At 37.1% G+C, this 24,427-nt stretch overlaps 1 protein-coding gene across 3 annotated transcripts in view; it reads left to right on the forward strand.

Annotated features, from left to right (window-relative positions):
- CLPS3 (CLP-similar protein 3) overlaps window positions 1-24,427 on the forward strand; it is a 99,189-nt gene that overhangs the window by 25,289 nt on the left and 49,473 nt on the right. For all 3 annotated transcript variants that reach the window (XM_089821629.1, XM_089821639.1, XM_089821648.1), the window contains exons 2-6: window positions 14,129-14,197; window positions 14,353-14,448; window positions 15,349-15,590; window positions 15,803-15,941; window positions 16,068-16,124. In XM_089821629.1, coding sequence (XP_089677755.1) covers window positions 14,129-14,197; window positions 14,353-14,448; window positions 15,349-15,590; window positions 15,803-15,941; window positions 16,068-16,124 — 603 coding nt within the window. The remainder of the gene's footprint in view (window positions 1-14,128; window positions 14,198-14,352; window positions 14,449-15,348; window positions 15,591-15,802; window positions 15,942-16,067; window positions 16,125-24,427) is intronic.

The following is a 24,427-nucleotide window of genomic DNA, read 5'->3' on the forward strand; positions in this document are numbered from 1 at the left end:
CAGAAGAACTAAATCAAACAAGTATGCATCATGTGTCATGTTGAAATCATCCTTGTCATAAGTGATATGTGTGATTTGATATGTTGATAGTTTGTTATGTCTACTCAATCTTAGCCTCGTTTATCTTGTTGAAGTCCAAAGCCATATGTTTATCTAAAATGTAATTCATTCACAAATCAAATACATTTATTGTGGAGCAAGGTGCAGTGATACAATTGTTAGTGCTAGTAAAAAATTATTATGGTTTGTGAGTGAGAAAACACTAAACACTCAATCATCTCTTGATTTAAGGTCATCTCTCATGCTAAGCTTGCAAAGTAAGATCATAAAATGACTTCAAGGTCCCTGCTTTATTGTGGACTTTACTCTACTTAACGATATGATATGCTAGTTATTAGAAAGGGACTTACGTTATTCATTCAATGGATATCAATTCTTGCTCTCGTAAAGATTTGGCTCTATAATATGCAATGAAAATATAGTTTTTGATCTTCTAACCTTTCCACTTCAAATTAAATTTAACTTCTACTACTAATTCTATCTCTAACTAGAAATGCAAGGAATCATGGATGACCTGAACTCTACTAGATGTAATCTCACCAACGGCTCCACACACCTAGTGCAAGCTTCTAAGGAATATGCAGATGATTTTCACATCAATATCTTATCTCCAATCCCATCATTTGGATGCAAACCAAAGTTTGAACATCAATTGAAGTTAAGTGTTTTCATTGGCTTACCATGCAAGGCACCCTTACCATTGACAAGAGGATAGTGGTCCGGATTTGTTCGAGTCAAACAAGAAAACATCCACAGTAACTTCGATTCAACTAAACTACTTTAACATGAAAAGAAATCTGCTCCAAGTGAAAGATTGAGGAAACCATGCAACACTTCAAAGTAACAACAAGCAATTCACTATGAAGAACCAACAATGAATTATAAATTAATTTGAAAACTATTATAGCAACAACTTCATCAATTCTCTCCCTTAGCAAGCCTACTTTACTCTAGCTCTTTATTGCCACCAATCTCTAAGCTAATCTCCTCTAATCTCTAAACCAATCTCCTACAAATGAGAAGACCTTGGCCTTTTATGATTGTTCAATTACAATGAAGGTACAAGATTAATTGAAGATCAAGGGCCAAGATTTCTTCCCACAAACCCTAATTAGTGTTTCCCAATTTACAACCAATTATGTGAAGGCACCAATTCATGGGCCAATAAGAAAATTGCAATGATTTTGATAGCTAATGAGAAAATGGGACACATGGCACAATTTGATTGAGTGTGCTTGAAAATGAAATTTTCTAATTGATGAGGCAAACAATTGTCACCTCATCATCCTTATCCTGTGCTTGGAATCTTGGCCTATAGAGTATCCTTAACATTTGTGATTTTCTCCCTCCTTCGAAATTTTCTCATGGAATCAACTTGAATAACTTGCATCTTTGTGAACCTGTGAACTTGATCTTTCTTGATTCTCCTTTAACATGTTCTCAAGTAGTTGGATCCTCTGTGATTTCTTGAATTTGCTCTTGATTCCGACGTGAGTTTGCAAGTTGATAGCTTGACCATGAGTTCTTCCTCCTTAATTGAGTGCTTGGGATTGAGTTGTCTCCTTGTAGTATTTGCTTGAAGTCTTGAGGCCTTGATCATCACCTTGCCCTCTAGCTTCTCCTTGAATTCTCCTTGTCATTTTTTGTTGGTATGACGATGGAGGGTATGTGCACCGCGAGGCTCTAATTTTCCAAGAATGAATTTCAATTCGGCCCTTCTCCTTCTCGGATTCTCCTTGCAAAACAAAGGAGAAAAACATCAACTTGTAAGAAAAATCTGAAAATAACATCTCATTAATAATGAATAAAACCCATCCCACCAACCATTTTGCAAAGTTGAGGCAAATTATAATTGCATCATAATCCAAAACCATTTATTATATTATTATTTGTATCTTTTATTTCTAATTTTCCTCAATCTTGTCTTTTTTTTTAAAAGTTTGAATTTGAGGAGAGATAGGATGGTCTTGGTGATCAACAAAGGATGATAGTTGGCTGGGGAAACTTTAGAAGATGCGAAATTTCGATGGAGTGGAAAATTCTGAAGTTGCAAAATTTCCACCGAATATGGTGCTCCAAAAATTCCTCATTTGAACATTCCTTGGTGATTCCTTGCTCTATTCTTGTTCATGATGTTGCCTTCATGCCAAACCAATTTTCTAATGCCTTAGAGGGTGGTGAACTTGGCAAATTCAATGTGGGGAAATTTCAGAAGATGCGAAATTTTCACTAGTGGAGAATTCTGAAGTTCTGAAATTTCCACTAGAAGCTTTCTTACAAACTTCATCCTATTTCTCAAACAAACAAACCTCTTTTCTCCTAGGCTAAAAATTCCACTCTACACTTGGACTTAGCTCGTGAAAAACCCTCTAAGCGACATCAACATACTTGCATCCTGAGACTAAAATTTGTCCAAACTCACCGCAAACTTGGGGACTTGAATGTTGCCAACTAAAAGTATTTAAGAAAACTACTCCTACTCACTAAAACAAAAGAGGGGGTCCCCATTTGCAATGGGTCGATGGTGTGGAAACCACACATTAGGTAGTAGTAATGATGTGAGAAACTAACCAATTAGGTTTAAACTTGCCCTTTTCTTTCTATATTGTTGATTCTTTGGATTTTCCTTAATGACAAGACCACCAATTTCTAGTGTGCTTGGTTTGATTCAGTGATTGTGTCTTTTATATGTGTGCTATTGGTATCCTCTTAAGTGATTAAAGGCAATTTGTCTTATTTCATCAAGCAATTCTAGCTCATGCAAGGTTGATTATGTTGTCTTCATCACAGATCATTTTTCTCAAGGAGATCCATAAAGATGGTAACTTGACCTTGATAGGCAGGATAACTTCTAAACCATAGACAACAAGTATGGAGTGATGCCTATGAAAGTGCATACACTCATGTAATAAGCCCACAAGGTGGTGTTCAACTAGATATGCCGGTCACGACCAACTTTATCGACTATCTTTTAAAGAATCTTGCGGTAGTTTTATTAGAGGCCTCAACCTAGCCATTACCTTGAGGGTTATATCGTGTAGAGAAATGGTGTTGAAAGTGGAACTCACATAGCTCATTGACATCTTGATTTTTGTAAGGATGACTGTTATTTGTAATGATAAAAAGGGGAACACCATATTGACATATGATGTAATCGAGGGAAAATCTTGTAATTTGTTCGTTGGATACATTTGTTAAGGGAACAATTTCATTCCATTTTGTGAAATATTTTGTTGCAATTATAATTAATTAATGACCATTTAAAGTTCTATGGATTATGCCTACGAGGTTGAGTCCCCACTGACAGAAGGGCTAAGATGTAGCAATTGGTTGTAATTCTTAGACAAGTGCATGTTCAAGTTTCAGTATATTTAACATTGCTTGCATTTTTTGGCAAAGTTATAAGCATCTTTTTCCAAGCTTGGCCAATAGTAGCCAGTGCGCAAAATTTTCATAGGTAAGGTGGGACTGCCAAAATGTGCCCTAGATATAAGCTGATTCACTTCTTGTGAGGTTGTGTTGGCCTTGCCACGCTCAAGATATCTAAGCTACCATCAAGACCTTGACGATCTAAGTTGTCAACAACAATGATGTAATGAGAAGCTTGATGTGTAAACGTTTTATTGTAGTTATTGAAAAGGTCAGAGGATAAGGTATTGTTACATAAATAAGCATATATATCTTTATACTTATGGGAATTAGGACAGATGATAAGCCATATCTTCTTAGATTGGGGTATGTTGTAGTCGTGCCCCAAGAGTGGCTCCACCAATAACTTACACCATGCAGTGCTACTTGGCATTTCTACAAGTGATTCTATTGTGACCATTTTGTCAATTGTTGTGTTATATTCCCCAAGAATTTGTTCAAAAGTAATTGATATGAAATAAGCTTTTAAATCTTCAACCATTCTTTTATATATCATCAACTTTTCATATTTTGTTTTGTAATCATCATCAACCTGTTTGATTACAAGCTGAGTCACCAAAAACACATAACTCAAACATTTTCCATTGTCCAACCAGACATAGTCCAATTATTAGTGCTTCATAGTTTGCAATGTTGCTAGTACATGGAAAATGTGTGTTGTAAGCTTTAGGTATACAATCTCCTTTTGGTGTGACAAAGAGACTACCAACATAGACCCACCTTGTGTGAAGGAGCCATCAAAATGCAAGTTCCACAGATGTTTAGATTAAACATTGAGTATTAAATCATTGGCTAACTTTGTGCTAAGGGGAAGGTCATCCTCTATAGGAGCCTTTGCCAATTGATCTGTTATAGCTTGTCCTTTCATGGTTCTTTCCACATATTCTATATGAAATTTACTTTGGATCATAACCCATTTAGCTAACTTACATGTGAGTGTTGTTTTTTCCTAGAGAAATTTAAGAGGGTCAATCTTTGCAATAAGCTTTGTTTGGTGTGTGAGCATGTAATGACATAGCTTTTGAGAAGCGAAAATAGTAGTATAATTCAATTCATAGCCTCTCGAGTTTTAGGTTTTTGTTAGATATGAGCAATACATATTATTAAGATAATGCAGAAATTGAGAAGATAGAAAAACAAACAACACATAGATTTAACATAGTTCACCCAATATGGGCTACATTCACTTGAGAAACAACTATTAGCTAACTTTATTTTTTAGCAAATCGAAAATTACAATTTGACAATTTCACATGATGCCACCACTTATTTATAGGCCCTTTAAGTAGTTTATCAATGTCATTTTCAAAGGTCGCTTAACAAATTAACCTATTGATTGAATGATGAGTTAACCCAAAATGCTTGACAACTATTTATGACAATGTAACATGAGGACTTATCTCTAGCATGAAAACCCCATTTCATATTATGGCATTGTTGGGACGAGGGGACAACTAGGGGATTTCCCCATGCCGTCCCCAATTTTTGAAAATTAGAGGACATCCTTGAAAATCAAGGACGACATGGAAAATGTCAGGGATTGCTATATGTCTTGGGGACAACTGGGGGCGACGTAGTGGTCCATCAACTATTCTTGAGATGGCTGGAAGTTGTTGACAAAAATGCTTTTCAAAGACTCAAAAGTAAAAAAATAAAATAAAGAATACTGTCTTACGTGACTTGTTTCCCCATAATTTGTGGGCCCCTACTTCGTATATGCCCTAGAAGGCCAAAAACATGGCCTATACATTACATATTAATTATCATCATATATTTTTCATCACAACATGTCTCTATTTCAAACAACAATAACAAGGGTTTTGATTTGTCATTTCAAGGAGCAACAATAGGGATATGTGCAAGGGCTTTTTCATTGTAGGAGATGAGCTGGGAACAGATAAGTTTAAACATCCTTCCATGGTCTCATTTGACTTTTTATTATCAAAGTTTAAGCTTGAAAAGGTCTTTTTTGTTTTGTAAATTATCAGCTCATTGAATATTATTCAATCTAAAATAAAATTATAAACCAAATGGAGCAGCAGTGAGGATGAGTTGGGGGTGGTCAAACTCATGGTGTTGAAGAGTGGGCAGAAGTAACCTGATTTGTTTAAGTCGCCTTTTATAATCTTGAGCAAACAGGCGAGGGAACCTTTCAACAAGAAAAACCTTGTCTCCAATATGTCATACTCAGGAGTCAAAAGAAAAAAAGTTTAGGAGAAACTATGGTGTAGGGTTATCATGTTTGTAATGATGACTTTAGGGTCAGCTATACAAGGGTGAAGTCTCTCTTTTTGGGTATTGCATGGAGTTTAGTGTGTCTAGATTTAACTGAAGAGGAGAGAATGGAGTGCCATAGATTGTGCATAGAGGCTGAAATGCGAAAACAAGGTTTGACAATGCTATCACCTACTTTATCAAGTGCCTAATCATCTAGGCCTATGTCGTCCATTGCTAGTACTAGTCCTATTCAAACAAAAGGAAAGAGGAAGGTGAGTGCTAGTGTCAAGGGAGGAAGTTTCGAAAGTATGTTTAATGCACAAGCATAAGAAGTTACAGAGTAATCCATTGCTTAATTTTTTGTTTGTTAATGCTATCCCATTTCATGTGGCCCATTCTTCTTAGTTCAAACAAATGGTGAAATTTATAACCTTTATGGATCCTTCATTCCCACCCCCTTGTGATCATAAGCTCTAAACTACCTCCTAGACAAAGAGTACTTCACGATAAATTTGTTGTTTGAAGATATTAGATAGACTTGGGTTAGGATAGGTTGCTCTATTGTGATGATGGATGGAATGATGTTGGACATTAGTGACTCATCAATATCATTGGCACATCCCCTAATTGTACTTATTATCTAAAAGCCATAGACTATTTAAAGAAGCGTAAGGATGCAAAGTTCTGGTTCACCATTTTGAGAGATGCCATAGAGGAGATTGGGCTCGCTAATGTTCTACAGGTGATTAGAGATTCAACACGTGTGGAAATCAATTGATTTGATCAAGGAGGGTGCTTGCAAGCACATCTTTTGGACCCCTTGTGAGGATAGAAGCTAGAGAGGTTGAAATATTCATCTGCAACCACTACACCTCGCTCTTTAGGTGCTTCTCAAAGGAATTCCTCAAACCAGCCGAAACAAGATATGCCAATTTGAATTACTTCATTTAAAAATTATTAATATTATTGTTGCACATGTTTTGATTTTCTAATTATTTAAAATTATTTATATTATAGGTATGCCTTTTACTACATGGAGAGAATGTTGGAGGTATATGAGCCTTTGTGATGTCCTCGATTAAAGTAAATAAATTATTAAAATCTTTGTTTATGGGCTGATTGATTTAGTATATCTTGGACATATTTTTATTTAATTGTTTTGGTAGGTGTTTGTCATGCCCCTTGTTGACACTTAGTTTCTCCCTTGGATGGGGTATATATGTCCGTCGGATTAGTTGTTGTAGGTATGTGGTTTGGATTATTTCTTTGTTTGCAAATATATATATTCATATTTCTCAATCAAAGTGCAATTACTCGTATTGGGTTGTATCTGTGTGATCGGAGAAGGTATTGCTATCTCTTTAACTCTATCTATACTAGTCCTTGTGTCTTGTTTCTATCACTTTCCCAACCGTATGGTCTACACTCCATTGTATGACCTCTAACTCTCCCCCTCTATACCTTGTATGCTCCCACAGACATCGTACCACCATTTTGTCCGTACATCTAGACTTCACAATCTATACACCGTCTCTCACATTGCCCCACCATATGGACTCCCTAGTCCACTGTATGAAGATTCCCCCAACCGTACAACCATAGTCATTACTGTACATTGTACAAACAAGTCCTTTCCAACTTCTAACAATAACCACATTCACTGTATAGACTACTTGGTCTCACCGTACAAGCTTCCCATATCTACTGTGTTGCTTGCTTGACATCATTGTACGACCCCAACCATATCCATACGGATAACAATAATATTCCCAATATCGTATGACTGTTGATACTGGACGGGCTTTCTACCGTACTGCCAATATTTGAGATTTGGAAGTACATTTTAAAATTGCTTTCTTGGACAGAGTCCATTTGGAACATTCCTCCTAGCATTCCTCCCCATTCTGGTTTGAGCACACCATAGATTTGGAAGCCAATGCCAAACTGGTTATCACTACACTGTACCACCATTATAAAAAATTTAAAGATGAAATTGAGAAAACAATCCAGGAGCTGCTCAAGAAGGAATAGATTCGTCCCTACTCTAGCCCTTTTGCATCATTAGTGGTGTTGGTGAAAAAGGACGGGACGTTTTGCATGTGTGTGGAATATTGTGCGTTAAACAAGTAAACAATCATAAATGAATACCTTATTCCTAGGATAATGCATGGTTGGATGAGTTACATGGTGCAGTTTATTTCTCTAAAATAGATGTCCGTTTCGAATACCATTAGATTCGCATGCGGGAAGAAGATGTGGAAAAGATGGCTTTTCGTTGTCACTACAGGCATTATGAGTTCTTGGTTATGCCCTTTAGATTGACGAACACACCAACTACTTTCCAGTCTCGCATGAATCACATCTTTAACAAACAATTGCGTAAGTTCTTGTAGGTATTTTTTGATGACATCCTCATTTATAGTAAAACATGGGAAGAAACCTAAAACACTTACATGAAGTTCTTGGAATCATGGAAGCACAATCATTGTTTGCCAAGCAGTCAAAGTGTGAGTTTGGGATAAAAAAGATATTATACATGGGGCATGTTGTTGGTAAATATGGAGTTCAAGTCCACCAAGTGAAGATTCGGGCTATCCTTGATGGGCTTCTGCCAAAGTCACTTTCAGTGTTGAGGGGATTCTTTGGGTTATGCTATTACTACAAAAGATTTGTGAAGAGTTTCTCTCATCTTAGTTTACCATTAACAAACTTGACTAAGAAGGGATCATTCCAATGGAACGAAAAGGCACACCATACTTTTGACAAGTTAAAGGAAGCAATGAGTACTTTCCCAATCTTTTCTTTATCTGACTTCACTTGACCTTTTATTCTGGAGTGTGATGATTCTAGAGAAGGCATTAGCATCCTACTGATGCAAGAAAAACACCGTATAGCCGATGAGAGCCATAAACTTACATGAGTGGAGCACTTATACTCCATCTATGACATAGAGAAGCTGGCTATTGTGCATGCCCTGACGAAGTTTCAACAATACCTAGTAGGTGCCAAGTTCATTGTTTGTACCGATCATAATAGTTTGCAATATTTGAGCAAAGGGATTTGAACAAGAGGCAACAAAAATGGGTAAGTAAGATTTAGGCCTATGATTTTGACATTGAATATGTGAAGGGGAAGAATAATGTTGTCGCAAATGCTTTGTCAAGAAAACTCACCATTTGTTCGATGACTCATCTTTTAGCTAATTAGTAGGCGTATTTATTGGCAGAGTACTCCAAGAATACTTTTGAATGGAAACTGATGGATGACAATATTCAAGATGACCGATACAAGGTGGTCGATGATATCATCTACTACAAGGACATGATATGTCTGGTACCTGAATCCACAATGAAGCATAAAGTTTTGAAGGAATTGAACTCCTCACCATTAGTTGGGCATTTAAGATTCCTCAAAACTTACAGATGGATCATAGAGAGGTTTTCGTGGAAAGGTCTCAAGAATGATGTCTTGTAGTACGTACAAGAATGCGCAACTTGCTAACTCAACAAATTTGAATACACCCTACTAGCGGGCTTCAACCTTTACCCATACTAGAACATAAATTGGCTAGCATCTTGATAGATTTCATTACTAAATTTCGAAAGGCGAATGGGAAAGATTGTATATTCGTCATGGCTGACAGATTGACAAAGTACACACACTTCTTTGCTATCCCCACTGTTCCAAGGTGTCCATGTTACTGATTTATTTTTCAAGGAAATCTTCCGCTTGCACAGATTGCCACGAAACATTGTAAGCGACAGAGACAATCGTTTTCTCAGTACCTTCTCGACATATCACTTTCGACTGGTTGGAACATGATTGTTACCAAGTAACAACTACCATCCTTAGACCGACGGACAAACATAAATTATAATCAAGTGGTTGGAGGGATACCTCACAACTATGTCTCGACACAACGTAAGGCATGGGTTAAATGGTTACATCTCAGAGAGTAGTGTCATAACACCACTCACTGCATGTCCATCAGGATGGTGACTTTCAAGGCATTCTTCAGATATGAAGCACCCTCATTTGTAGATATGGTCGTGGGTGACATTTGCACCCGAAGGAAATAGATTGGTTGCAGGAAGAACATGACATTGTAAGGGTCTTAAAGGACAACGTCTAACAAGCACATAACCAATAAGAAATCTACGATGATAAACATTGAAGTGAAAGAAGTTTTGAAGTGGGTGATTTGGTATACCTCTGTCTTCAACCACACAAATAGTTGTCTCTGAAGATAAGTGGCAAAGAGAAACTAAGGCCATGATTCTATGGTTCGTATGGCATAATTCTGTGTATAAGTGAAGTGGCCTAGGAACTCTAGCTACCCTAGGGATGTTGAATCCACCATGTCTTAAATGTATCTTGCCTAAAGAAGGCTGTGGGTCAAAATATTCTTGTATCCACCATCCTACCACCTTTAAATGATGAAGGGAAGTTGATATTGGAACCAACTGAGGTCATTAACTTTCGGGAGAAGAAACTACATAATCACACCATTACGGACTATTTGGTAAGTTGGTTGATGCCGTGTGGGAAGATGATGCATCTTTCAACATCCAACACCTTGTTTGCTTGAGGGCAAGCAAATTCTAGGACGAGAGGACTATGACGTCCCTGATTAAAATAAATAAATTATTAAAATCTTTGTTTATGGGTCGATTGATTTAGTTCTCTTGGACCCATTTTTATTTAATTGTTTTCATAGGTGTTTCTCATGCCTCTTGCCAGCGCTTAGTTTCTCCCTCCGACGGGGAATATATGTCCGTTGGATTAGTTGTTGTAGGTATGCTATTTGAATTATTTCTTCGTACTACAAAATCTTGTCGGAGTTCTGTATTGTGCGCCATTTTGGAAGTGGAAGATCTTCCCTACTTGGCTCTTTCCGGTTTCAGGGGGATTAAACCCTCACCCTATTCTAAATTTTTGGACTTCTCAGCCAACACACAGTCTCTCACACTGTCCCATTGTACTGACTCCCAAGTCTACTGTATAGACATTTCCCCAACTGTACGACCACACTCATTACCGTAAACAGTACAGACAAGTTTCCTTCCAACTTTCGACAATCACCACATTCCCCGTACAGACTACTTGGTTTCATCGTATGGGCTCCCCATATCTATCGTGCTGCTTGCTTGGCATCATCATATGGCCCCAACCATATATGTATAGACACCTCCAAGAACGTTCCCAACATTATATGGCTATGCTGATACTGTATGGTCTTTCTACTGTACTCCCAGTGTTTGAGATTTGAAATTCCATTTTGAAATCACTTTTATGCATAGAGTTCGGTTCAGAACATTACAACCTCTACTACAATTGATGGTGGGGAATATAGAGTGGACCTGATGCTTCAATTCTAGCTCTTCTAAAGTGTGATTGATCAAGCTAAAGAAAGCAGTTGTAGTTAAGAATCATACTTTGGTGTTATAGGAGCGACATATGATGCCCATTCTGATGCGAAGGTGGAACATAATGAATACCCCGCTTCATATTGCAGCCCACATTGTAAATCCCAAATGGTATGTAGAAATGGATGGAAGTTCCTAGTTCCTTTGTTGTAGAGAGGAATTGGTCTACATATGCCTTTATCCACTCCCTCAAGAGTAAAAGGCTTACCTCTAGAGGAGCAAAGAAGCTAGTGGTCATGCATAGTGCTCTTCTACTTCAAGAAAATCAGACTTTAGAGTTGGGCAGAAGATCCTTGATGACGGTGGACTACAATGAGGTAAGCTGCTAATTATTTAAAAAATTAAATATTAGTATTTAGATCGCTGATTTTTATATTAAATCAAAATTACTGATTCTGACTATAAATTTATAATTCTTTCGAAATGTAGCTTTGCGTTTTGTAGACATCTTTGCTCTATCATCTCACCCATCGTAATGGTATTCCAATACAAACTCTTCTAGTGTGGGAGAGATACGTGAGACATTCGACAGTACTTTGGAAGATAAAAGCAAACAATTGCAGCTAAGAATCCTACTTTGGTGTTATATCAGCAGTGTATGATGCTCATTGTGATTCGGAAGTGGAACATAATGAATACCTGCCTTCATATTGCAGCCCACATTGTAAATCCCAAATGTTATGTAGAAATGGATTGAAGTTCCTAGTTCCTTTGTTGTAGAGAGGAATTGGTCTACATATGCCTTTATCCACTCGCTCAAGAGTAATAGACTTACGTCTAGAGGAGCAGAGAAGCTAGTGGTCTTCGACTTCAAGAACGTCAGACTTTAGAGTTAGGCAGACCCAACTTTATTGTAGGATGTTGATCCTGAAAATGTGGCCTAGGTTGATGAGAAGGAGACATCGCTGGGATTGGCTGGGATTCCATCAGATGAGGATGCACTTGCAGTGGAGCGTGCTTGTGGCAATGACTCTGATTTTGATGCAGTGTTGGTAGTGGAACTAGAAATGGATGGAAGTTCCTAGTTCCTTTTTTGTAGAGAGGAATTGGTCTACATGCCTTTACCCACTCCCTCAAGAGTAATAGGCTTACCTCTAGAGGAGTAGAGAAGCTAGTGATCGTGCATAGTGCTCTTCTACTTCAAGAAAGTCAGACTTTAGAGTTGGGCAGAAGATCCTTGATGACAGTGGACTACAATGAGGTAAGCTGCAAATTATTTAAAAAATAAATATTAGTATTTAGATTGCTGATTTTTATATTAAATTAAAATTACTGATTCTGACTATTAATTTATAATTCTTTCGAATTGTATGTTTTCGTTTTGTAGACATCTTTGCTCTATCATCTTACCCATTGTAGATGTGATTTGGTATTCCGATACAAACTCTTCTAGTGTTGGAGAGATATATGAGACATTTGACAGTACTTTGGAGAAGATAAAAGAAAACAATTGCAGCTAAGAATCCTACTTTGGTGTTATATGAGCAGCGTATGATGACCATTGTGATTCGAAGGTGGAACATAATGAATACCCCGCTTCATATTGCAGCCCACATTGTAAATCCCAAATGGTATTTAGAAATTAATTGAAGTTCCCAGTTCCTTTGTTGTAGAGAGGAATTGGTCTACATATGCCTTTATCCACTCCCTCAAGTATAATAGACTTACCTCTAGAGGAGCAGAGAAGCTAGTGGTTGTGCATAGTGTTCTTTGACTTCAAGAACGTCAGACTTTAGAGTTAGGCAGACCCAACTTTACTGTAGGATGTTGATCCTGAAAATGTGGCCTAGGTTGATGAGAAGGAGACATCGCTGGGATTGGTTGGGATCCTGTTAGATGAGGATGCACTTGCAGTGGAGCATGCTTGTGGCAATGAGACTGAGTTTGATGCAGTGTTGGCAGAAGCAGAAGAGGAGCGGCAGTGTGCTTTGTTTTTTGTATTGAACATGAAACTATGGCAGCACTTTAGCCTTGGGTATTTTGTATGTTAAGCTTTTTTTTGTTATCACATGCATATATGATATTGGCAACAAATTCTGAATTATGAATGCATATTGAATATTGAAACAATGAAATGTTGTGAACTTGTATGTTTTGATTCTATGGTTGGGATTCCGTTAGATCAGGATGCACTTGCAGTGGAGCATGCTTGTGGCAATGACTCTGATTTTGATGCAGTGTTGGCAGAAGCAGAAGAGGAGCAGCAGCGTGCTTTGATTTTTGTATTGAACATGAAACTATGGCAGCACTTTAGCCCTTGGGTATTTTGTATGTTAAGCTTTTTTTTTTGTTATCACATGCATATATGATATTGACAATGAATTCCGAATTATAAATGCATATTGAATATTGAAACAATGAAATGTTGTGAACTTGTATGTTATGGTTCTATGATATATAAATGGCACGTGTCATCCATATTTTCATATGAATGTAATGTATATTTGCAAGGTTTCCTATATTTTATATAGCTGTCCTTGAACTTGGCGAAAAGATTTGCCGTCCCGGAAACCCGTCTAATCGTCCCATCATCCCTGCCCCCAAAACTCGGTGTAGCACTAGAAATGTTATGAGTTTATACTTGTTTTTCGAAGATGATCTTATTATTTAGTTTTTGAGCTTGCTCATTTTCACCAAAGAAAATGTAATAACTTAAAAGTCAAACTTATGAGATCTTGGGAATGTGGAGAGACTTTTGTAAAATTAATTTTAAATGTACAATTGTTGTTTGAGTGTCTTTCCGTTATCATCCTTGGGAAAGGTGTATGGTGCACTTGGCTACAAAATAGCAAACATATCTATTATCTGTGATTTGGTTACCATAGGTTTGATCTGTTTTATGGTTTAAACTGCAAATTGAAGCTCTAGATGCAGCATTGGCAATGCATTGCCTACGAAGAATGCAGAGTCCAGATTAAAAAATATGTCACTGAAAATGGAAACCATAGATTTTAAAAACAGTCAATAGATATCTAACACTTGTTTTTACGTTCCAGATTTTTACATGGAATGGTGCCACTGTGGAAATAGATGGTACTGCAGAAGTGGCATATGTTGCAGATGAGGTACTCTGATGCTCATTTCTTTTCTTGTATTTTACAGTTAATTAGAGAATGGAGGTTTTGTTTATTTTTTTATTTAGTTAAAGTGTGACACTTACACTATTTCATTTTGTTTATTTATTATTTTAGTGTAGTTTTGATGAATAAATATTATACAGACACCTATGGTGAGCTATGTTAATGTGCATGCTGTACTGGACCGTCGTAGAGCTCGGGCTAAAGAAAAATCGATCTCTGTTTCTTCAGACTCACAGGTTGTAAGAATGAGTTACTGTAATTGGAAAACATTTGATTTACAATAAGCTTATTAGTATGTAAATGTTGTCATTAATACCTAAAATTTGGAAAATTAAAAATGTCAATTGTCAGCTGCCTGATTGTCTTAGGACAATGTATTTGCATTGCCAATAACTAATAAACAACTAAACCTTCTTTGAATATCAATATCACAAGAAATAGAGAGAGGGCAGATGCACGCAATTTCCTTCAAGCCACACCTGAAGGGAAAATGTTATATTCTCTCTTTTGTTTGACTCCAATAGTCTATTAAGGGTATGCTGTACATATTCTGATCTTTTGTTGCTGATATTTTGCATATTTTTTCCTTTCCCAATAACATCAAATTTACAAACAGCTAAACTTTCTTTGACCCATGTCACAAGAAATAGTCACATAGGTAACGTTGACAAATATCTTTTAGTAATACCTACAGGAAACATCATTTTTTTGTCAAAATATCTTTATATTGTTGTTTAGTAAATTGTTCGCATTTCAAACATTTTCTTATGTTGAAACTGTTAGGGGAAATAATCCAAGTTGGGCAACTGAACAATCTTAAGATTTTGACAATCATGTATTTTCTCCTTGCTCAACTTAAATTTTCAAATCTCAGGTTCCATACACATTTTCTGGTCTTTATTGCAGAATTTTTTAATTTTAGTTTTTCTCAGTCTCCAGAATTTTGATTTAGTTAGCAAATATCAGATGGATGCAGATAAACTGGTTCTGTAAATAAAATTGTGAATTGTTTAAATTATGCCATTTATTAGATAAAATCTCTGATAACAAAAAAATTTCGCAATTTGTCTTAATTGTAGCCTTGAGGTAACACTTGGAAAATTACTCTCTGTTAACTAACTTAGATACTAATACAGGGACCAAGAGTTATTGTGGTTGGGCCCACAGATTCTGGAAAAAGCTCTTTGTCAAAGATGTTACTTAGCTGGGCAGCAAGGTTGGGCTGGAAACCTACATTTGTTGATCTTGATATTGGGCAAGGATCAATATCCATTCCTGGAACCATTTCTGCAACTCCCATTGAAATGCCAATTGATCCAGTTGAAGGAATACCTCTGGAGATGCCTATTGTCTACTTTTATGGGCACAATCAACCAGGGTATTACATTTTATTTTACTTTTATAATGGCATGCCGATTCACAGTTATTATGTAAGGTGCAGTCATATGTCGAAAATATAGTTTTCCCAAGTTAACTGTTGTGCAAGGTCTAACAGTTATCATTCCAACTTTTGAATTAAGTTGATGTTCTAATTTCCACTGGAATTGGTTGAATGAATTATAAAGATGTGCTAAGATATGACATCTGCAGTGTGAACCCAGGATTATACAAAGTACTGGTGAAGGAACTTTCTAGAACTTTGGATTTGCGGTTTGCTGCCAATGCAGATGCTAGAGCAGCAGGTATGGTGATCAATACAATGGGCTGGGTGGAAGGCCTTGGTTATGAGGTGTGCATCAGAAATGTCTTTTTTTGGGTTTTGAAATCCTTGATATCGAGTCTGCTATCTTTAATTATCAGAATATATGAAAGCTACTAACATGTGGGCTGTACCTTTTGTATTGATGTTTGATAGTTGATTCTGCATGCTATTGATACGCTCAGAGCAGATGTGGTACTGGTTCTTGGACAGGTAATATGAATGCCAGACAATATGATCACAAATATTTTTTGTTGAAATAGCAGTAAATAATTTTTTTTTGGAAATTCATACTTTTATGCATTTTCAAAGCACATGTTCATCAATGAATGTTTTTGGGAAGTAGAAGTTAACTCAGCTGTTCTATAAATTTTATATTTTGATAGGCTTGAAAACTAACTGCATTAATATTCATCTCATGTTTAGATGTCTACTACCTTTATTACATTGGTGAAAGAGTGATGATTTAAATATTAATGTGTGGCGAATTCCATTTTTATGAAAGGGGTTTCTTATTCTGAGATTTTGCGTGATCTGTATATTAAATTTATAGCACAATACAGAAGCTTCGAAATGGAGAATTACTACTATTCTGGATGTATACTTCAGGTTCATAAATTATTATAGAGAGTTTGCTTGTTTGTTTGTGTATGGCATGAAAATGTCATACAAGAGAATTAGCCATAAGCTAAACCTATTCAAACATGAACATGCAAACCTCAAAGCAATATGTTACATTGTGTGCAAATGTGATGAAATGCAATAAGCAACCAACTTAACCTACTCAACCAGAACATGCAAACCTCAAAGTGTTAATGGTGTTGTTGATGAAGAAATGTGGTCGCTCATTAGTCCAAAAGCATAACAATAGCATGTGAGATAAGACTAAAGATCTCAATTTATAGATATTTCATGATAGAGATCAAGGGCCAAGATTGAATTATGAATGGATGATGAATATTGATTCAAGGACAAGGCACGGATTGAAGGGTTGTGTAAGGGGGCTAAGTGTGCTCTCACATGTGTGAACAACCTTGACAAATGAGATGAAATGACATGTGGGGACAAATAGAAGAGTAGGGTGGCTAGGAAGATAGGAGAGTAGGGTGGCTACACATGTGGGGTTAGTTTAAAATTTGGGAAAATGCTCAGATGTGAGGTAATTTTAAATTGTGGAAAAAGGCCAGTGAAGATAGGAGTGATAGAATCAGGCTAATTAGGATTAATTTGTTGATAGGATTTAAGAGAAAAAAGAGGTAACTAGGGTGTAGATTAGTTTTAATTAATTAAAATTAATAAAGCTTTAGGTGGAATTGTGTTCATAAGTAAAATAAATAATAAATATTTATTTAATTGGCTAGGATAGGATAAGGTCAATTGTGTTCATGTATGGTTACATTTAGATCTACATTGCCCTCTTTGATGTACCATCATGAAGTGATGTTATACTAAAGGAGATAAAATATAGTGGATAAGAAGGGATAAGACTAGTACTATGATGCCCTAGTCATTGCTAGAGGAAGGATAATGAGGAGGTAGTGTTGTGTAAGAAGACATGCAGGTTCCAAGAGCACGAGTGTGCTCTTGAATGGTTACAATAGTGAAATGGAAGATGAAAGGGAAAATGATAGGGATAATTAAGGAAGAAGAGAGGAAAAATCATGTTGCAGTGTTGTGAACAACCTAATTGTATTTTGACATTATGCATCAAGGTTTGAGGAATCAAGATAACAATGCCAATCACATGATCAAAAAGGTCAAATACAACCATATGCCTCGTGACACCATGATATGGAAGACCATGATGCTTTTATAGAAATAGCATGCAAAGACCATGATAAATGCAAACGCGACTAATACATACAAGCAACAAACAAACATGCACAACAAACAAAAAAAAGTCAAAATGTTGCCCCTAGTCAAGCTGGGAATTGATTGATTGTTTGATGAGGATGACAAAGTCAATGATAAGAACACTGCACATCCAAAGGATTGGGAAAGATACATCCCATGATGATGATTTGATTAAAAGTTGATCAATCGATTGTTAGCTGATTTGAATCAAGGTGATGTATTGATTAAGGATTATGTCCTTGATTGCAATATTGGAATGCATGAATTAGGATTTGATTGCACATGATTAGATTTGGTTGGAAATTTTGGATTATAAGGATGAATGGATTTTAGGGATGAAAGGACGATAAATGATTAGATAAGACGAGAGGAGGATAAATGGATTCGATATTATAGGATGTGATGGATAAGAGGGTTTAAATATGATGGGAGGAGAATGGATGGATTTGTTAATGTTGTAGCTTCAGTCAGATTGAATTGACCTAGAAATAATCCTTTATGGTTATTGGTTAATCATTAATTAGACAAACTTACATATATATATATATATATATATATATATATATATATATATATATATATATACATATATTTGGTTGGTAATATATTATATTTTATTAATATAAAAAGTGTGAATACATAGATTCATCTATCCTCAACTTAAATATGAAGCCATACTAGCATGCTGCTACCCCATACCTTTTAACTTAAAAAGGCCCAAACAAACCCCTACACAAACCTATACATCATCGGTCAATACACACATTTAATTACAAAGCTTTTCATAAGCTAATCTATTATGATGACACATCCATACTCTGGATCGTTTGATGCTGATGTCATCACCCCACCAGCCGGGCAGTGCCAAAATTGCCTACTTAGATTATCGATCATGTTTCCAAACCTTTCCCATAGCCACATGATCAATATTGCCAGACAAAACCATCCACCAACACCCCTAACACAATCCTCAAGCGAGAAAATTAATGATCGTGTTCTTATCATTACAGCCGATTACAGCCATCAATTGTCATTCATGTAAACTCACATCAGCGATAATAAACTTCAAGCTCTTAAAAGATTCAAACCTTATAAGTCCCACCCATTAACATAAATAAAGCTAATCAATTATGTTTTCATTCATATTCTCCAGCAATAGTGCTCTTTTAGCTAGCATATCTGCTTCAGAATTCCCCTCCCTAAAAATATGTGAGATTTTATAATCAATAAAACTATTTAAAATGTGTCTAGCATATTAAACATAATTCGATAAATGCCAAGCCTGAGAGTAGCCAAATTTAATTGCTCCAACTACTATACTATAGTCTCCTTCCAAATGAACCTTTCTGAAATTATATTGTTTACATAATTTGATTGCTAAGATGGCAGACTGCGCTTCAGCCAATTTACTTGTTCCATCATTTAATCTCATTCTTGCTCTAACTACAACTTCACCTTTGGCATTTTGTACAATCGCCCCTGCCCCTGATCTACCCGAATTTCCACTAGAAGCACCGTCAAAATTTGCTTTGAACCAGCCCTTCTTAGGTGGATGCCATATAACATTAGTTCTGTCCTTTCCCTTTTCGAAACTATTTGCTTTATACCTATATTTAAATTTAAACCCAGGCCAACTCCTCTGAACGGCACTATCCCAAGCTGAGAACGGTGTCGAGGGGTTAATTGAGGAATTAGCAGCATTGATAGTTTCGTTTATTGCTCTCTCCAAGCGCCAATGCGTCCTTTTAAAATCTTCATACTTCCCCTGAAAAATCCTCTGATTCCGTTCTTTCCAAATTTCCCAGATTACTATTGAGGGGATAATAACCCAAAGTTTAGCAAAGGTGGAATGCTTATCTGGGATAGGCCAACCTGAGAATAGATCAGCAATAGAGTTTGGTAAAGGGCCCTCCCATGATAGATTTTGTCTGATTTACCTCCAGCATTCTTGAGCAAAATCACACCCAAACAGAAGGTGATCAACATCCTCACAATTCTTGAAACATAACTCACATCTTGTAGGCCCAACAAAACCATATTTCTTCCTTCTTTCCCCTGTTAGGATTCAACCTTGAACAGCTAGCCACGCAATGGCCCCCGCTTTCTGCATGCAATATTTACTCCAGTACAACTCGTATGGCCACTCTATCTGTATATGATCATTTACCAAAAGAGAGTATCCCAATTTTACCGAGTAGCTACCACTTTTAGCTGCACACCAGAATAAGCTATCCTCCTTGTCAAGGATTAAGATAGGCCGATCTTTGTAAATCTGTTTGATTTGACTTATTTGAACCTCATTCAAATTTAAAGTACTCAGGTCCTGCCATTTGGTCTGAAGACCAATAGATGTTGAACACTCCTCCACATAATCAGTTAAATTTTCCCTCCATACCTCTTCCATTATTTCCCTTAACTCCTGCATTTCAAGGTAATCAGCAACGCAGGGTAGCCCATACCATGAGTCATTCCAGAAGGAAATCTTATTGCCATTTCCTACATTCCAAGACAAGTGATCTGTTATAACCATTCTACAGTCCAAAATAAAGTTCCAAATCGCAGAGCCCTTGGGGGTGTTAAACACTGTAGAAATCCTTGAGTCATCCATAGTATCCAAATGCTTGGCCTTCATTATTCTTACCCAAAGTCTATGTGGATGAGTAAAGATTTCCCACACCATTTTGGCTCCTAAGGCTGTATTCATAAGCTGCCAATTCCTTGTACCTACACCCCCCTCCCCCCCCCTGCTTCTTAGGTTTGCAAATTTTATCCCATGCCACCAAGGGAATTTTATCCTCTTCATGATTCCCATTCCACAAATTTTTTTGCATATGGCCTTCAATATATCTTATAACTTTAATGGGCAATTTCATGCAGCTCATTGAATAAACCAGGATTGCTGAAATTACAGACTGTAGAAGAAGAATGCAACCAGCATAAGACAACCACTTACCTTTCCAACCATCTAATCTTTTAACACAACTATCTCTAAGATCCTTCCATAAATTTGCTCTGAAAGCACCTTCAAAAAGGGGAACACCCAAATACTTCCCAGGTAACTTTCCAAACTTCATAACAAGAATACCACATATTTGATTTTGTTTATGCTGATCCACATTGAAGAAAAAGACTTCTGATTTTGCTCAATTTATATTTTGCCCAGAGACATTGGAGTATCTGTCCAAAACCAACTTAATCATATTGGCCTCTTCTACAGATGCATCACCCATTAAGTAAGTGTCATCCACAAGCTGAAGATGAGTAATTGGATCCACATTACCAGCTACCCTAATATCTTTCCACGCTCCAGTCGCTACACATGCCTTGATCGACCTCCCCAAAACTTCAGCAAGGATGATAAAAAGAAACGGGCAAAGAGGATCCCCTTGATGAAAATCAGTCGAGGTTTCAAAGAAACCTTGAGGGCAACCATTAACCAGAATAGACAGCCTCAGTGTCTCAATACAATTCTCTATCCAGCTTACCCATACCAGATCAAAACCAAATCTTAACAAAACCTTCAGAAGAAAACCATGGTTGACAATGGACATTACCATAGGCCTTTTTTATATCTAATTTAATCATTATTTTGCTGGTCTTTGCATATTTAACTGTATGAACCGCCTCATGGGCGACCATAATACCTTAAAAAATGGATCTGCCAGGTGCAAAACCACTTTGCTCTTCCGAAATAACTGATGGGAACACAGATTTCAGTTTGCTACCTATAACTTTAGCTATCACCTTGTACACCATATTGCAGAGGGCAATAAGCCTAAAATCATCAAAGAATACTGCCTAATTTCTCTTTGGGATTAAGTAGAGAAAGGTAATATTAAAATCCTTGAAGATGAAGCTACCGGCCCTAGATTCTTCCACAACTTCCCAAAGATCATTACCAAAGATGTGCCAGCCCTGTTGAAAGAAGAAAGCCGGAAAACCATCAGGCCTTCGGGCCGTTTCACCACCAGGACTAAAGAGAGCAGATTTAACTTCCAATTTTTAGAAATTGGACTCCTTAAAAAAAATTCTGATCAGCTGTCACACACTTGGGAAACACATTTAATAAATCCTCTGCATCATGTAAGCCTGGTGGGTCCTTTGCAAAAATAGAGAAGAAAAACCTGACTGCCTCCTTATTGATGTTCTCCCCATTCTCCAATAAATTTCCGTTAGACCTTTGGATGGAGAAAATTTTATTCTTAGCTCGTCTCAGCTTGACAGAATTATGAATTTTTTTTTGTATTATGGTCACCAACTTGTAGCCAAGTCTCTCTAGATTTTGGCGGCAACATTGACTCCTCCCTAGCCAGGATTTTTGAATGATACTCCAGCAGTTCCCTTTCTCTTAGGAAATCCTGCTCTTGCATGCCACATGTGATGACATTTGAATTGAGCTTGTTCAGCTCAAATTCAAGTCTTAATTTTTTCTGCAGACACGTTTTTGAATGCCTCCCTGTTCCACACCTTAAGCTGCTCCTTGAGAAATTGAGTTTCTTGAAGAGGATAAAGGCTTTACTTCCCTTATGTGGGGGGGCATTCTCCCACCATAGGCCTATAAATTTCCAAAAGTTCTCCACCCTAGTCCACAGACTCAAACCTGAAAGGAGCCCTGATTGGAGAAGAATCCTCATTTATAAACAGGCATATTGGGAAGTGATTACAACCAGTTTTGGGCATGATCTCAGCTTGACATATCCAATTAACTCTTGACCAGTCACCTCCAAGCATAAACCGATCAAGCTTTTTCAGCAATATTAACAAATCCTGCCCTCCGGTTAGTCCAAGTGAAATCACCATTTCTTAGATCAACATCTATCAACCCATTCATCATAACAAAATCAGCAAACAACCTCTGACTAAGACTTATCCAGCCCTTCCCACCTTGTTTCTCTTTTGGAGATAAAATTGCATTAAAATCCCCTCCCAATATAAATAAATCATTAGGCTGATTACCCATCATTTCTGAAAGTGACTCCCAAAGTAACCTTTTCTGGTATGGATTATTAGGGCCATAAACATTGAATAAAAAAAAAGCTGCTTCTTAACTGATGTGAAATAACCTCAAATAATTGCCAATTCGAACCATGATTAATTAAATTAATACTAACCAAAGAGTCCTTCCACATTACCGCCAAACCACGAGAAGCTCCCTCCGCTTCCACAAAAGCCATCTTCCACTGCTTCAAATTCCTCCTAAAAGACTCAGAACCATCTAAAGCTAACTTAGTGTCTTATAGAAACGTCATCTCCAGTCTCGTCTGATCAAGGCATATATTGATTAGGCAAATCTTGTCAGGCCCCTGACATCCCATGAAAGGACCTTCATTGCTGCAGGGCCTTTTCCCGATCTCAGCAGTTTTGTATGGTCTGCTGCTACACCAGCTATCTCCAGTCTTGCCTTATTTGATCTCCGCCCTCTTTTTTTTTTTTTCCTTTAATCTGGGTTTTGAAATGGATGACGGTGTCTCCGAAATCTGTCCAATTCCTTCCACATCCAAAACATCTGCATACTATAATGGATCATAATCCCCTTCTTCTTCTGTCAAATCCAACAAATCTTCCAAGTCTAGGCTGTTATCGCCACTCTCTTCATCCTTCCATAGATTGCATTTCTAATTGGGGAAATCTGGATATCTTTGAAAGTGACATCGTCCCTTGCATTTTCTTGCACAAACTGTGAATCCTTATTATCTAGGTAAACTCTCGACTTAAACTCATTTGCCAAATGCACATTTGGGGTGAATATTCCATTCCCCTTTTCACAGTCAAAAGTGTCCGAAATTACTGCTGAATTTATTCCAGCTTGATTCAAGCCAGAATCAACAGGATCCTTCATTTCTTCCCTTGACTGCTCGTTCCCTTGCACTGGCGAATGCACATTAGACTGCTTCAGCTCATAAGATTCTGCAGGGGTATCTAGGACTCTTTGAGTAGAAAGAATTAAAACCTCATCCATGTTCTGAGCTGCTTGCTCTGGGCCCTCCATTGCAAAGTTGCAATCTTCTTGCAGGCTCTGATCTATTTGGGGTCTATTGACAATCATATCAATTTCATATTGCACCAAATTCCATGCCAATACTTCAGGCCTTTCTGTTAATCCTTTAATCAATTCCATTTCCTTCTCCGATCCCAGGCATTTTCCTTTATCATTTAAACCTGAGAGACAAATATCACTGACCTCTTCTGCTACTACAATTTCCTGTCTCCATTCCCCACTTGAAGAGCCCATAATCACGTGTGGGGAATCTTTCCCCATCTAGCATAACCACCAGGATTTTTGGATAGATCGACATGTCCTTCGGATCCACAATATTATATGAATCAGTGAAAATATCGAAGGAATCACCAATACATTTTAGTGTCTCTCTTCCCTAATATTCTGCTGGGAGGTGACGTAAACAAACCCAGACAACAGCATTTTTAATTTTTTCTCATCTTGGATTAAAATTAGATGCCCAGTCTCTAACATATAAACCCTTACCTTCAATCATATACAAACCCCCTTGTAAAACCATTTATTTATCCTTCTTAGATGTGCTGATCACTAACAAAAACCTATCAGCTAGGGTTTTCATTTTGAAAGCCTCTCCCCAGTTTTTTAGGCACCATCCTTGAATCTTAGTCAGCGATGGCTATTGTCCAGTCCATTTTATAAAGAA

The sequence above is a fragment of the Cupressus sempervirens genome, chromosome 1, assembly GCF_028749045.1.
Source record: "Cupressus sempervirens isolate cs-2001-9-10 chromosome 1, ASM2874904v1, whole genome shotgun sequence".
NCBI classification, from domain to species: domain Eukaryota; kingdom Viridiplantae; phylum Streptophyta; class Pinopsida; order Cupressales; family Cupressaceae; genus Cupressus; species Cupressus sempervirens.